Raw genomic sequence first — 14136 nt, forward strand, 5'->3', positions numbered from 1 at the left:
GCTGAGTGAACGTAAAAATTATACAAGTATAAAAGCTACTTTTGCAAACGACTGAAATCAGTTCGATGCGATATTTTGATCAATAAAGACTAAACAGCACAACCAAAGAAGAAATGTTTTCAAAAGTAAGGAACTACGATTTGTAATTTATTAATTATTTAATTATTTTCAGATTTTTATTTTGGCACTTTTTGGTGCTTGTCAAGCTTCCATTTATGGTGAAGAATTGAATTCCGGATTCAGTGGTTACAAATATCTTCCTCCAAATAAAAGTGGTAACAGTGGTAGTTCTTCCGCAAGTCTCGGAAGTTCCTTACACACGTCCATAGGTCTTGGAAGTTCTTCAGGATCAAGTGGTTCCTACAGCCACGAAAGTTTGAGTGAAGGATTAACTCTTGAAGGTCTTGGCCAATCAAGTGGTTCCTCGTACAATTCTTACAGCCAAGAAAGCCTTGGTGGTTCTTCCCAATCTACTCAAAGTTCTTCTGGAAAATCCACTGGTTCTTCTTACATTTCATACAGTCAAGGAGGCCTCAGTGAAGGATTATCTCTTGGCTCTGCTCAATTATCTGGTTCCTCTGGTTCTTCTCAATCTTCTGGTTCTTACGGTCAAGCCTCATCTGGGAAATCCAGTGGTTCTTCTTACATTTCTTACAATCAAGGTGGACTTAGTGAGGGATTATCTCTTGGTTCTTCTCAATTATCTAGCTCTTCTTCTGGTAAATCAAGTGGTTCATCCTACAGTTCTTACAGTCAAGGTGGACTTAGTGAGGGATTATCGCTTGGTTCTTCTCAATTATCTGGTTCCTCTTCTGGTAAATCAAGTGGTTTATCCTACAGTTCTTACAGTCAAGAAGGCCTTTCTGGAGGAGTGTCTCATGGTTCTTCTCAATCCTATGGGTCTTATGGTCAAGCTTCATCTGGAAAATCCAGTGGTTCTTCTTACGTTTCTTACAGTCAAGGAGGTCTTAGTGAGGGATTGTCTCTAGGTTCCTCACTTGGTTCCTACAGCGAAGGTTCTTCTGGTAAATCGAGCGGTTCTTCATACAGTTCTTACAGCCAAGGAGGCTTAACTGGAGGTTTATCTCTTGGTTCTTCTCAGTCCTCTGGTTCTTATGGTCAAGGTTCATCTGGTAAATCAAGTGGTTCTTCGTACAGTTCTTACAGCCAAGGAGGTCTTAGTGGAGGATCATCTGTTGGTTCTTTTCAGTCCTTTGGCTCTTATGGTCAAGGTTCGTCTGGTAAATCAAGTGGTTCTTCGTACATTTCCTACAGCCAAGGAAGTTCTGGAGGATTATCCCTCGGTGGTTCTTCCCAATCACTTGACTCTTCTTACTCTTCTGGAAGTCTTGGCGGTTCTTCTCTTGGTGGTTCTTACTCCCAAAAATCTTCTGGTTCTTCTTACATTAGTCACACCCAGGAAAATCTTGGTGGTGGTTCCAGCAGCGAAGAATACAGCAGCCACGAGGAACACCACGTAAGTTATCAAACCTTTTCAAATCCTTTTTTTAATTTTGATTTCTTAGACCCACCCCAAGTACCACTTTAAATACGGCGTTGAAGATAAACACACCGGAGATATTAAACAACATGAAGAAAGCCGCGATGGTGATGTTGTTAAAGGACAATATTCTCTTCACGAACCTGATGGTACCATCTTGACTGTTCACTACACTGTTGATAAGAAGAGCGGATTTAATGCCGTAGTTGAGAGAAAAGGACACGCTACCCATCCTCAACACTCTTCTCACCACTAGTTTTTTATTTTTTCTGGCAGTATTGTTGTATTTCTTTTTTATGAATGAATAAATTTTATTTTTTTATTATTTGTCGCTTTTTATTAACTATACCGACAAGTTCAACACTGGTATAATTATATTGATTATATTTGTCAATAGGCACGTTTTCATTGAAATACTAATAAGGAGTTTTATCAAATTTGCTTCTTTATTAGGCAAAAATTTCCTAAATTATTCGAAATTTTTGATGTCACAACAACAAAGAAAGAACAATAAATTTCTGCTTTATGTATTTCATAAAAAAAACACTCATTTAACACACAACAATAGTTTGAAAATAAGAAGCCCAATAAAAATCTTTTAATGTTTTATTTAATTTTTACGCATAAATTATTTAAATAATTTATTGTTCAAAAAGAAATAAAAAATTGTCTTATTTACAGAATATCAAAATAAAATACAAATGCTAAGCTTCTTCCTGCTTTGCCGAACAAAAACTAAGCAAAAGTTATGACAATACTGTTATAAATAAGTAAAATTGCAGTTGTTTGATTCTAATTTATTTACATATGATTTAATAAATAATAACAATTACAAGACAAATCCAAAATATAATTTTAAATATCAAAAATATAATTTTTAGTCAAATAATTACCATAGAAGATATACGAGTAATTATTATTTTTTGGTATTTTCTTTGTTGATTAAAATTGTTCTGTACCTCAACATTTGGTGGCAATATCTAAATTAACTGATTTAGTAATTTTAATAACTGTATTAAAGTCAAAGAGACTTTTTGGGACTTATAGAATAAGTAAATTAGTACAATTATTGGCTAAAAAAAATGTTCAATAATAATAAAAATGTTACCTTCAATTCAGTTAACTCAAACAAAAGATTAGCTGTTTGAAAACTAAAAAAACAACGTGGCATTTTACCAAATTATGTTATTTTTCGACAGTTTCAAAATATACGGTTTTTCTCCTGTGTAAGAAAGTATTGACAACTGTTTGGTATTTTTCAACGCAAAAGGTCACATTATTTTTGATAGATTTAAAGCAATTTTAAGCCTTGTTGAGTCTAATTCAAAGAAAAAATGTTGTATTCAACTTGAAATAAAACGTCCGATTTACACTCAAACCCTTTAAATAAATATTGGATATTTCAAAACCATAAAAACATCAACGTCGCATTTTACGAAATTATTTTTTTAAAGTATAAATTACATTAGCTATTATTTTTTTGAAGCGCATGAATAATTTATAACAGCAAATTTTATATAATTATATAAATATTTTTTTATAGTTTTGAAACAGGTAGGTTTGTAAAAGCTAAGCTTTTCTATTGTGCAAAAGACCTGATAGTATGGTTACAATTTATACTTATAAATAAGTAAAAAAAGATTTTACAATTAATTTATAGCATAAATTAACCTATAATTTAAGCAATAATAATTCCAATACAAATTCAAAAATATAAAATTCTTCCATCAGAAATCTTTTCAATTGTTTAGGATATCTATAACCAAACAATTACCGTGCAAGATGAATTTATTATTTTTTATTTATTTACTTAATTTTATTTGGTCTATAATTCGTATAATTTTATATATGAAAATTCTACTTCTGAGAAAATTAGGATACAAATATCTTCGAGCAAAAAAAATGCTTTTTGTCAAAACTTCTGGAATTATTTGATTTATATTTTACGTCTTATTAGTAGACATCTTAAGATTTTAAATGAATTTTATAATCTATTTAAGTTTTTTCATAGCAAACAAATGCTCAACTAAAAGTAAAACACATTCAGATGAAGCAATTAGTTATAAATTAGTTTATTCTAACAACTTAATTTATTAAAATATCCGAATTCCGTTTAATTATGTTAACTGTTTTTTCCCAACGTGCTCCATATTTGCGTGTTTTATGATTATTACATAAATACGACTACCGAATCCGCATAGCCACCATTATATAATTTTTATATTATCTAAATTTTGTCAGTGAATGTATTATTTGACAAGTATAAAAGACACTTTAGACACTGTGTAAATCATTCCAAAACATTCCTCACAATCAAAAACATGTTCACTAAAGTATTATTTAAAAAAAAAAACATAAAAACAATTTTAATTAAATGCACACAATTGCAGGTTTTCGGATTTGTTCTCTTGGCTGCGTACGTCCAAGCCCAAGGACACCACCACGGACACGCCAATTCGTACATCTCCTACACTCAAGGACACTCCGAAGGTTTAAGTTCCGGACTTGGTAGTTTCGGAGGATCTTCCGGTTTAACTCTAAGCCACGCCGCTCCGGTTCTTGTACACAGTGCCCCAAGCCATCACGAAGAGCACCACTACGTAAGTACACACTTTTTGATTCATTAACATTTTTATTAAAATATTAAAATATTGTATTTAGGCCCACCCTAAATACCAGTTCAAATACGGAGTTGAAGACAAACATACTGGCGATATCAAGTCGCATGAAGAGACCAGAGATGGGGACGTAGTCAAGGGTTCCTACTCCCTCCATGAACCCGATGGTACCATCTTAGTGGTTCACTACACTGCCTCCAAGAAGACTGGGTTCAATGCTGTGGTTCAAAGGCAAGGACATGCCGCCCACCCACAACACTCTCACCACTAAATGAAGACTTCTGATGCCATAATTTGACAATATTATTTAGTTTTGTAATGAAATGAGATTTATTTTTCTAATAAAATGCTAAAAAATAGTATATTTTTATTATTTACAAACTTACCATTTCGTGGAGCGTTTTATATCTACGTTTGCAATACAAGAATCGACGTCGCACAATAAAAAAAATAAAATAATAAAAAAAATAAAAATATTCGTGAAATTCAATTTAAAAACACAGCAAAATGAACTGTTTTATTTTTACTACAAAATAAAAAAATGTGCTCAGTTTGGCTAAAAAACATACTTAGGTTAATTTTTAAATTAAAAAATTTGAATGAAATATGAAAGAAACAATTCAGGTGTTTCAGGTTTCAACAGAAAATAATGTCCTTAAAAATAGTTTCTTTATTTATATTTCTTATATTTAAAAACCCGAGATTTTAGGAAAAATTACCTTTCTTTAAATATTATTTAAAAATTGTCTATCTAAATTTAATTAAAATAAATTAAATAAAATAAAACTTGAAGAATGGAAGGACGGACAAAAGCCAGTAACAAAAAAGCAAATTAAAATTTTGAGATTTAAGTTCTCGTTTGGAGTTTATTTTTTGAAAAAAAACATTCATAACTTTTTGAAATGTCAAGTTTTTCTTGGGAAACACTTCGAACATCACATTAACAGTGAATTAAAGGTTGCAATTAAATGGACTACAAAAAGGCTCTAAATGAGATTAAGAAAACAGTCTAGGAGCCGGTTTACAGAAGCGTCATTAATTTAATCTGTTTATTCGCGTAGTTAACTTTTAACAACGAATTAAAATTTAATAAAGTTTTTTATAAACCGGCACTTAAAGTGTTTCAAAAAATCGAAATTTTGCAAAAAATGCTAGCCCCAAAGGAACTCTGTTAGAATTTTTAATTGTTATTTAATTATTATTGTTTGAAGCTAGACCAATTTGTTTTACATATTTTTTGCACAAAACAACATTTAAGCCATTGTTTGTTTAAGAATGTGACACAAGTATTAATATTTTCTGAGTAGCAACTTAATACTATTAATTTGGTAATTAATTTTGATTACCTATAAGGAACTGTAGAAAAATTCGGAAAAACATACCGTATTTAATAGCAAAAGTTAATTTCTATGTTCTTATTAATTTTAGAGATATAGAAGAAATATACTTTTAGCTGACTGACATTTACGTTAATAACAATTAATTTTGAAATAGGAAATCTATCAAAAACTTAACTACAAACAGAAGTTTACAAAATAGATTACAAAAAAAGATCAAATAAAGAAAAAAAGGTTAAGGGCCGATTTATACAAAGCGAGTCGAAACTATTCTAAAGAATTATTATTTTTAGGTTCTTATTTAATTTGCATTCCTAAAACAACAAATTAAATGCGAACTGACATTGTCATTGCTCTGAATGTTTTCTTAGATCTCTGTTTTAGTTCAGCAATATTAAAAATTAATAGATATTGAATTTTTTCTCTCTAATAAAGCTGAATTAATTTTTTAAATGTATTTCATTCCCTGTTATAATAATTTGAAAAGAGGGTCACGTACTTTTTTAATTAAAATTTGGTCTGTTGACCATTACATAAAATTTTGGGCTTTCGCACTCTCCCTTTCAATCGCCCAAATTTGTATTCACGACCGTTGCATAATTTTCACTTATCTAAAAACCGAACAGTGACTGAGTGAATGTTTGCATTTTTACCGTATAAAAGACTGTCGCGAATTTTGTCGAGTCAGTTCATTCCGACATTTCCAATATCAACATGTTTTCTAAAGTAATGAAATAATTGAAAAAATTAATAATCAAAATTGTTAATATTATTTGAATTGTAGATTTTGGCTGTTGCCCTTTTGGCCGTCTATGTCCAGGCCCAAAGCCACGGACACGCCAATTCCTACATTTCCTACACACAAGGGCACTCCGGAGGCCTTGGCGGAAGTTCAAGTCTTCAAGGACTTGGCAGTTACGGAGGATCTTCCGGAGGATCAACCGGATCCTCGTACATTTCCTACTCTCAAGGATCGCAAGGACTGTCTCTAGGCCACGCTGCTCCGGTTCTTGTACACAGTGCCCCAAGCCATCACGAAGAGCACCATTATGTAAGTACACACTTTTTTATTCAATAAGATTTTTATTAAATTATTGTACTTAGGCCCACCCTAAATACCAATTCAAATACGGAGTTGAAGATAAGCACACTGGCGATATCAAATCGCATGAAGAGACCAGAGATGGGGACGTAGTCAAGGGTTCTTACTCCCTCCATGAACCCGATGGTACCATCTTGGTGGTTCACTACACTGCTTCCAAGAAAACTGGGTTCAATGCTGTGGTTCAAAGGCAAGGACATGCCGCCCATCCGCAATATTCTCACCACCACTAAATTTTGTGCCAAATACCGACATGATTTTATTTATTTGTTGTAAAAGAGATTATTTTTTTAATAAAACTTTTTAAATAATGATCTGGTTTTATTCCGCACATATCAATTTTTATAACTTAAACATAACACAAAATAAAACCTTATTCCTCTAAGGAAAAAATTTTCATCTCCAGGATGTCATAAAATAAACCGAAGTATAGGCAGTGCTAACAATTTCCCAATAAATGCAAAACAAAAAAAATGTAAAGGGAAAATACAAATTTTGAAAAATAATATTTATTAAAAAAACGAAAATAATAAGTAGTAAGAAAATTTCAACAAAAAGAATTATGTCTTAAGACCGTGTTTACTTAATTAATAATTATTTATTTATCTCTGTTGTTCGACAAAGAAACGGGATCTGATGAGTACAGTACCTAAGATCAATAAAAAACACCGAAAATATAGTTAAGATAATTAAAAAAATGGGTTTTATGTTCTTTTATTTTCAGTCTGCAAAATCTGGGCACCGATGTATTTTAGAATTAATAAGGGTAGTAAAGCCCACACTTAAAACATGTAGAGACTTTTGCAACGAATGAGAATACAAAAACTGGAAATTCCACAAGAATTCAAGACACACAAAATTTTTCTAATGTTTCTTCAGTCTTCCAAAAACACAAAAAATTATAAAAAACGCTGAAAACATCACAAACATCACTGGTTTTCACAAGCGAATTAGTTTTTAGACAGCAAAGTTTACAAAATTAAAGGTTTTAAGACCAAAAAAAATATTTTTATTATTAATTTTTTATAATTTATAAAAAATAACAAAAATTATGCTCAGAGAGAACAAATTTTAACAAAATAAAAATAAAATAAATGTGTTTACTTAACTTAACTGTTTTTCTGTAAAGAGTTCGACATACGATCAAGAAGCAATATTGAAAATAATAATCAGAAAGTTATTAAAAAACGGCTTTATTGTTACTTTTTATTTTCAGATACAAAATCTGAGCACAGATGTGATCTACGTAGATCAAAAGTATCAAGCTCAAAATTAAAATTTTGTAGAGACTCTAACGATGCTGTAAACCATTTGAAAAGAAATCATGTTAAAAAAAAGTAAAACATTGGTATACCTTGATGGATTTTTTGAGCTATCGAAAGTTTTGGGTCAAGTGCTGAGTTTTGATCGATTTCTCAATATCTATTACTCCAAGGTGGAAAATGAAAACAGGTTTAAAATTCTGAGATAATTTTACATAAGAAAAATGAAAAATATCAATTATTATTTTTTATATCTTCATGGAAAAAAGTCTTTAATAGGCCATCGATATTTAGGCCAGTTTTCATCGATATTTAAAAAACTGTTAGTGTTAGATGAAAACTAACTTCAGATTTGAAATTCCGAGATAAATTTACATTAGAAAAGTAAAACACCTTAAGTTCCCTGAAGCTATACCTTGATAGATTTTTTTTGAATAGACCTCCCATCAATAGATTTTTTCTCAAAGTGCTGAATTTTGATCTGTTTATTCAAAACTATTGCTCGTAGACAGAAAACAATAACAGATTTGAATTTCTGAGAGAATTTTACATCAGAAAAGTGAAAAATTTCTATTGGTATATTCTACAACATGATGGAAAAAAAATCTTTAATAGGCCATTCATCCATATTTTCCACCTTAAAAAATAAAGTTTTTATCGATAAAAAAGTAAAACACTGAAGTTCCCTGAGGCTATACCTTGATAGAATTTTTTTGGATAGACGATGACTCAATTTTTTTTTTGATGAATTTTCAGTCCTCCAAAAAGGCACAGAATTATTAAAAAACACTGGAAACATCAGAAAATGCATCTGAAGATAGATTTTCCGAAGTAAATTAATTCTAAGATTGTAAAATTCCAAAGACAAAACGTTTCTAAACCGAAATTAAAATTTTATAGAAACATTATCTCCAAAAAAAGCTAGCCATTTTATTACGTTTCATCAACGTATTTTATCTGCATTTTGAAATTATTTGTTTCCTTAGGTGAATTTTTTAAACGATTAAATAAAAAATTTCATAGTAAACATAAATCATATTATATTAAATACGTAGGTATAACAAATGCTCCATTTTCTCTTGAAAATTTATTGATAGTCCAAACTAAGAACTTTGTTTACGTCGCGTTTTTGTTATGTGATAAATAGTTAATACATTGTAATTAATTGAAAGATTATTATTGATTGTTTTCTTCTTTTTTGTTATTAAATTCCACGAAAAAAGCGTCCCAACTGCTCCAATATGAAATTAAATTGAAATTTAGACATACGTAGCTAGAGGCTACAAAATAATAATGCAAACAGCAATTTGCAAATTAAAATTTCTCATTGCACGCACTGTCACAACACCAAAATTCCTCATTTTTTCCCACTGTGCATTTTTCCCTTTCAATTAATTATCCAACAAACCTAAAAAGTGAAATTAGAGCTGCAGGCCAGCCGCACCAATTGCGCTAACACTTTATCTTTCAATATTTTTTTCACTAATTGTCAATCAATCACTCAATATTATAAAACGATCGTGTTTCGGAGCACACCCGCTGCTTAAATCTACATTTTATCTCAATTAATTAGGTGCCCAAAAATAAGGGTTTAATTAATTCAGTAAAGTGTCTCAATTGCGCTCTTGACCAATCGTTCCTTTCTCGAGCCGAAAAATTATATAACCATATTATCACTCCGGACAATAATTCGTGTAGGTATATAAGACCGTACCAAAACGTACCAAAGTCAGAACAAGTTGAACCATTCAACAGAAACAACAAAATGTTCGCTAAAGTACGACCAAATAATTAACATAATTACAAAAACTACAAATAAATTTTCAGGTTTTGTGTGCCATTAGTTTGTTGGTGGTGGTTTCTGCCGCCCCTCAGGATTACCACCACGGCCATGCCTCCTCTTATTCTTCCCTCACCCAGCACCACACCCTTGGACACGCCGCCCCCGTTCTTGCCGCCGTGCACGCCGCCCCAGTAGTACACGCTGTGCATGCCGCCCCCGTAGTACACGCTGTGCATGCCGCCCCCGTGGTACACGCCGTGCATGCCGCCCCCATCCATCATGAAGACCATCATTATGTAAGCACCAACTAATAATGTAATTGATTTTTTTTTAATTTGAAAATTTAGGCCCACCCTAAATACGAATTCAAATACGGTGTTGAAGACCACCACACTGGTGATATCAAACAACAGCACGAAACCCGTGATGGGGATGTTGTCAAGGGTGAATACTCCCTCCATGAACCCGATGGTACCATTTTGACCGTTCACTACACCGCTGACCATCACAATGGGTTCAATGCCGTCGTTGAAAGGAAAGGAGACGCCGCTCATCCTCAACATGTTAAAGTTCTTGCTCCCGTTCATCATTATTAATTGTTGAAGGTCTTAAACATGTATTTATTGTTTTAAATAAATAAAATTTATTTTTGTACGACTTCTGAATTTTATTTGTGACCACCTTAATAAATAATAATTAGGTCATTAAAATAAAAACCAACCAACAATTTCAAGATTATTTAATAAATTGCACAAAAATTATGATCTTGTTCACAATGCTGGTCGAGACTTTTCGAAGCGAATTTCCAAGAAATTGAGGAAAATAAATGGGTTTTCTCGTTCTTTGGATTCTTTATAAATTATAATTTAGAAAAAAACGATCATATTGTTTTTAAAAGCATATTTTATTATTTTATTATTACAAATAGAGTCTAAGTAAAAAGTTATCGGTTGAAATGGTCTCGATTTATTAACCCAAGTTATGTTTGAAAGCCTTACTTTGAAGATTCTCATGATTTTTTATAAACTTAATAAATCTCAATAATACCTAATAATGTGTTTTACTTAGGTATTTACACACTTTAGGTAGCGTTGTCTGTTTGTCTAATTAAAAAATTGTTAATGTGTAAGAGTAATGTGTAATGCCTAATAACTACTGTAAATCTTTTAATTTAACTGCGAAGGAAAAGTGAAAAAAGAAAAAAAACTGAAAGATTCAAAGAACCTATCTTTTAATAAGATGATAAATTAAAAATTTTGTAAACAAAATTTTGTTTTATTAGACAAATTAATGTTGTTAGTAAATTATAAATAATAAACGTTTTCTGAAAAGTTGTAAAATTTTAGCAGCTGAATCAGGATCACGAAATTTTTCTTATTATTATAATAAAAAGTGGATAACTTTTGCTAATAAAATTGAAAAAGTAATTGTTTTTTCAGAATGTAAGTCATAAAATCTTTTTTCTAACGTATCTCAAATTAAAGAAAAATTTGATAGCAACATCGAACATGCAAATTTGAAGCTGGTCTCATAACAAAATTTAAAAAGGTACCAAAATCAAATTGCTTAGAGGTAATCTTTAAAATGCTTCAGATTTAATTTTATTATTATTATTATTATTATTATTATTATTATTATTATTATTATTATTATTATTATTATTATCATTATTATTATTATTATTATTATTATTGTTATTAGACTGACTCTAGGCATTCGCTAATACCGTTGTAAAGGGATAAAAGTGTCTTCAAAATTTGACAAACTATCAACATAAGAACACAATCATAATTTGTTAACGAAAAAAAAAACAATATATGAGCTATTGTCAATACTTTATTACCAAAATTTTTACTTCACAACTTTGTTTAATAAAAAAAAATTAAAATTTGTATGATAATATTTTGTGGTGTTGTTTTCTAATTCTTGTTGTCTTTTTTTCGTCTTCATATTTTGAAAGCATTTTTTATTGAATTCATAGAATTTATGAAAACGAAGAACCAATCACATAACTTAAATTTTTCCAGTCTGAGGAACAACTCTTAAATATTTTAGTGTATTTTTCACGAAATTTCCGGAAATTCTTGCGTTTAAAAGCTAAAAAAAAACTTATGAACATCCGAATGAAGCAAAAACCATGTGTTTAACCAACTTGAGGATTGATTTCTCGACTTGGTTTAGCAAAACCTCTCAAAAAGTAGTTATTTATTAAACAAGACGATAAAATTTGATTTTATTTTAGAGAGCGGTTTCAGTCTGAAACCCACGAGAAGATAATTGTTAATTTTATCGTCTTGCACAATACAAAATTTAAGTCCATCGTCCATTATTTCAGCTGAATTACTGAGTTATTTTGATTGACAATAATAAAATTTTGAAAAATTTTGCTATGAAAACAATGTTAAAACCAGAAAAATGACAAAGGTTGAAAACCATATTTCTCTAGACGATAAAATTCGTTTTATCATAAAGTAATCAGTGGATAAAATGCCTTTTTACCGTTTACGCTCGAATAAAATAAATAACTATATCAAAAACACTCTAAAAATATGATATTTTTGCCTTATGTAGGTAGTAGGTATTCTTTAACCAATCTTTAACAAAATTTTGTGAACGAATAACCTTCTTTACTAAAATAACGTTGCAAAAAGTAGAAACAAGTCAAAGATAATATTAAAATGTCTAAACTTAGTAATTTTTCGGCTTACTTTTGACAAAATTTCAGATAGATAATAATTGCGCTTCTAGCTTTTTCATGGTCTGCCAGATAATTATAATTAATTGCTACACATGAAACATATGCTGTTAAATAGAGAAACAGGATTTTACAATTTAAAAAGCAAAGACTATAACCGTTTAAAAAATTTACACACAGTTATTTAACACATTTAATACAAGAAGAAATTGAAAATTTGGTCAAAAATAAAAATCAAATACCTGAAAAACAAGTCATTATTTTAAAACAGTATTACATATTTTCTAGTGAACATAAGTTTCTGGGCCTCAAAACAATATTTCTCAAGACATCTGTAGTTAACCATTTTTTCTTACTTTTGCAATATGCTCATTAAAAGTCGGACATAAACCTGATAATTATGAAAATCTGCATAAATCGCTCGATTCTTTCACAATAATAAGGAACCGAAAAATTCCATTCTTCGCGTAAAACATTCGATAAATCCGCCACAACACTTAATTAAACGTAAAAGTGAAATTTCCGAGTGTAGGTGCCCCCGAATTGTCCCAACCGGGTCACCACCATTCATTTTTTCAGCACACATTAATCAATCATATTATGTAAAATAATTTCAGGAACGCACGCGTGTCGTATGTCGGAACGAATACGCCTTGTCACATTAATTACATAATTGTCTTCGCAAATCTGTAAAGTATATAAACCCGAACCGATATTGTTTAATCAGTTCGAATCAAAGCATTCAAGCGTAACAATATGTACTCGAAAATCGTGAGCTTTGCCGCTTTGGTGGCTTTCGTCAGCGCCGCCCCCCAGTACCACCACGGCCCTACCGCCTCCTACACCGTCAAACAACAGCACACCTACCACCACACCCCCCTTGTGGCCGTCCATGCCGCCCCCGTCCACCACGTCCCGGTGGTGCACGCCGCCCCCGTTGTCCATGCCCTTCCTGTAGTCCACGCCGCCCCCGTGGTACACGCCGTGCATGCCGCCCCCATCCATCATGAAGACCATCATTATGTAAGCACTAACTAATAATGTAATTGACTTTTTTTTAATTTGAAAATTTAGGCCCACCCTAAATACGAATTCAAATACGGTGTTGAGGACCACCACACTGGTGACATTAAACAACAACATGAAACCCGTGATGGGGATGTTGTCAAGGGTGAATACTCCCTCCATGAACCCGATGGTACCATTTTGACCGTCCACTACACCGCTGATAAGCACAATGGGTTCAATGCTGTTGTTGAGAGGAAAGGACACGCCGCTCATCCTCAACATGTAGCCAAGGCTTTAGTCGCCCTCCCCCTTCATCACTAGGAAATGAAAAAATCATCCCATCTGCCATTCGTTCATCTGTTTTGTTGACCCTGTTTTATAGTTTACATATTGTATAGTTTTATTTTGATAAAATAATTACATAAAAATACGTTCTTGTTTTAATTTCAACAAATAACAATTTACACTTAAAAAAAAGAAACAATTACGAATAAGAAAAGTAAGGACAATATTTAATATATGAATGTCTTTTTAACCTAAGACACAAAACGCAATAATCAATATTTTGCAACCAACAATTTTACAGCATGTTCCGAAAATCGGCTGAATTAAGCGTAAACAGCGTTATGTAGACCTAAACGAAACTGGAGTTTTTAACGTTAGATCAAGCGACGAAACTAAAGACTTCAACGCCAGATCAAGTGATGAAAGTGAAGATTTTAGTAAAAAAATGAGTATAGTGGAAAAGCGTGCAATTTATTTTATCAAACTAAAAGAGTTTCTATTCTCCAGATTGTTGAAACAGCGTTAAAAACGTCTAAAATAACGAG

General features: G+C 31.5%; 4 protein-coding genes across 4 annotated transcripts; all 4 read left to right on the plus strand.

The window, feature by feature from the left end:
- Nucleotides 1-38: 38 nt before the first annotated feature.
- Nucleotides 39-1826, plus strand: LOC107397927 (hornerin-like). The gene is made up of 3 exons (XM_015979981.2): nucleotides 39-125; nucleotides 173-1477; nucleotides 1527-1826. The coding sequence occupies exons 1-3, from the start codon at nucleotides 114-116 to the stop codon at nucleotides 1755-1757; spliced, it is 1548 nt and encodes a 515-aa protein (XP_015835467.2). The 5' UTR covers nucleotides 39-113; the 3' UTR covers nucleotides 1758-1826.
- Nucleotides 1827-3738: 1912 nt separating this feature from the next.
- LOC107397928 (adult-specific cuticular protein ACP-20) lies at nucleotides 3739-4478 on the plus strand. Its single transcript, XM_015979982.2, has 3 exons — nucleotides 3739-3834; nucleotides 3892-4101; nucleotides 4163-4478. Exons 1-3 carry the CDS (start codon nucleotides 3823-3825, stop codon nucleotides 4388-4390), a joined length of 450 nt encoding a protein of 149 aa, XP_015835468.1. The 5' UTR covers nucleotides 3739-3822; the 3' UTR covers nucleotides 4391-4478.
- A 1568-nt stretch (nucleotides 4479-6046) lies between these two features.
- On the plus strand, nucleotides 6047-6869 carry LOC135265254 (cuticle protein 19-like). Its single transcript, XM_064356660.1, has 3 exons — nucleotides 6047-6182; nucleotides 6241-6507; nucleotides 6561-6869. The coding sequence occupies exons 1-3, from the start codon at nucleotides 6171-6173 to the stop codon at nucleotides 6789-6791; spliced, it is 510 nt and encodes a 169-aa protein (XP_064212730.1). The 5' UTR covers nucleotides 6047-6170; the 3' UTR covers nucleotides 6792-6869.
- A 2616-nt stretch (nucleotides 6870-9485) lies between these two features.
- Nucleotides 9486-13736, plus strand: LOC655936 (cuticle protein 19.8). The gene is made up of 5 exons (XM_015979734.2): nucleotides 9486-9597; nucleotides 9648-9899; nucleotides 9951-10196; nucleotides 13022-13321; nucleotides 13373-13736. The coding sequence occupies exons 1-5, from the start codon at nucleotides 9586-9588 to the stop codon at nucleotides 13625-13627; spliced, it is 1065 nt and encodes a 354-aa protein (XP_015835220.2). The 5' UTR covers nucleotides 9486-9585; the 3' UTR covers nucleotides 13628-13736.
- Nucleotides 13737-14136: the final 400 nt, after the last annotated feature.

The sequence above is a fragment of the Tribolium castaneum genome, chromosome 5, assembly GCF_031307605.1.
Source record: "Tribolium castaneum strain GA2 chromosome 5, icTriCast1.1, whole genome shotgun sequence".
In the NCBI taxonomy this organism is placed as follows: Eukaryota; Metazoa; Arthropoda; class Insecta; order Coleoptera; family Tenebrionidae; genus Tribolium; species Tribolium castaneum.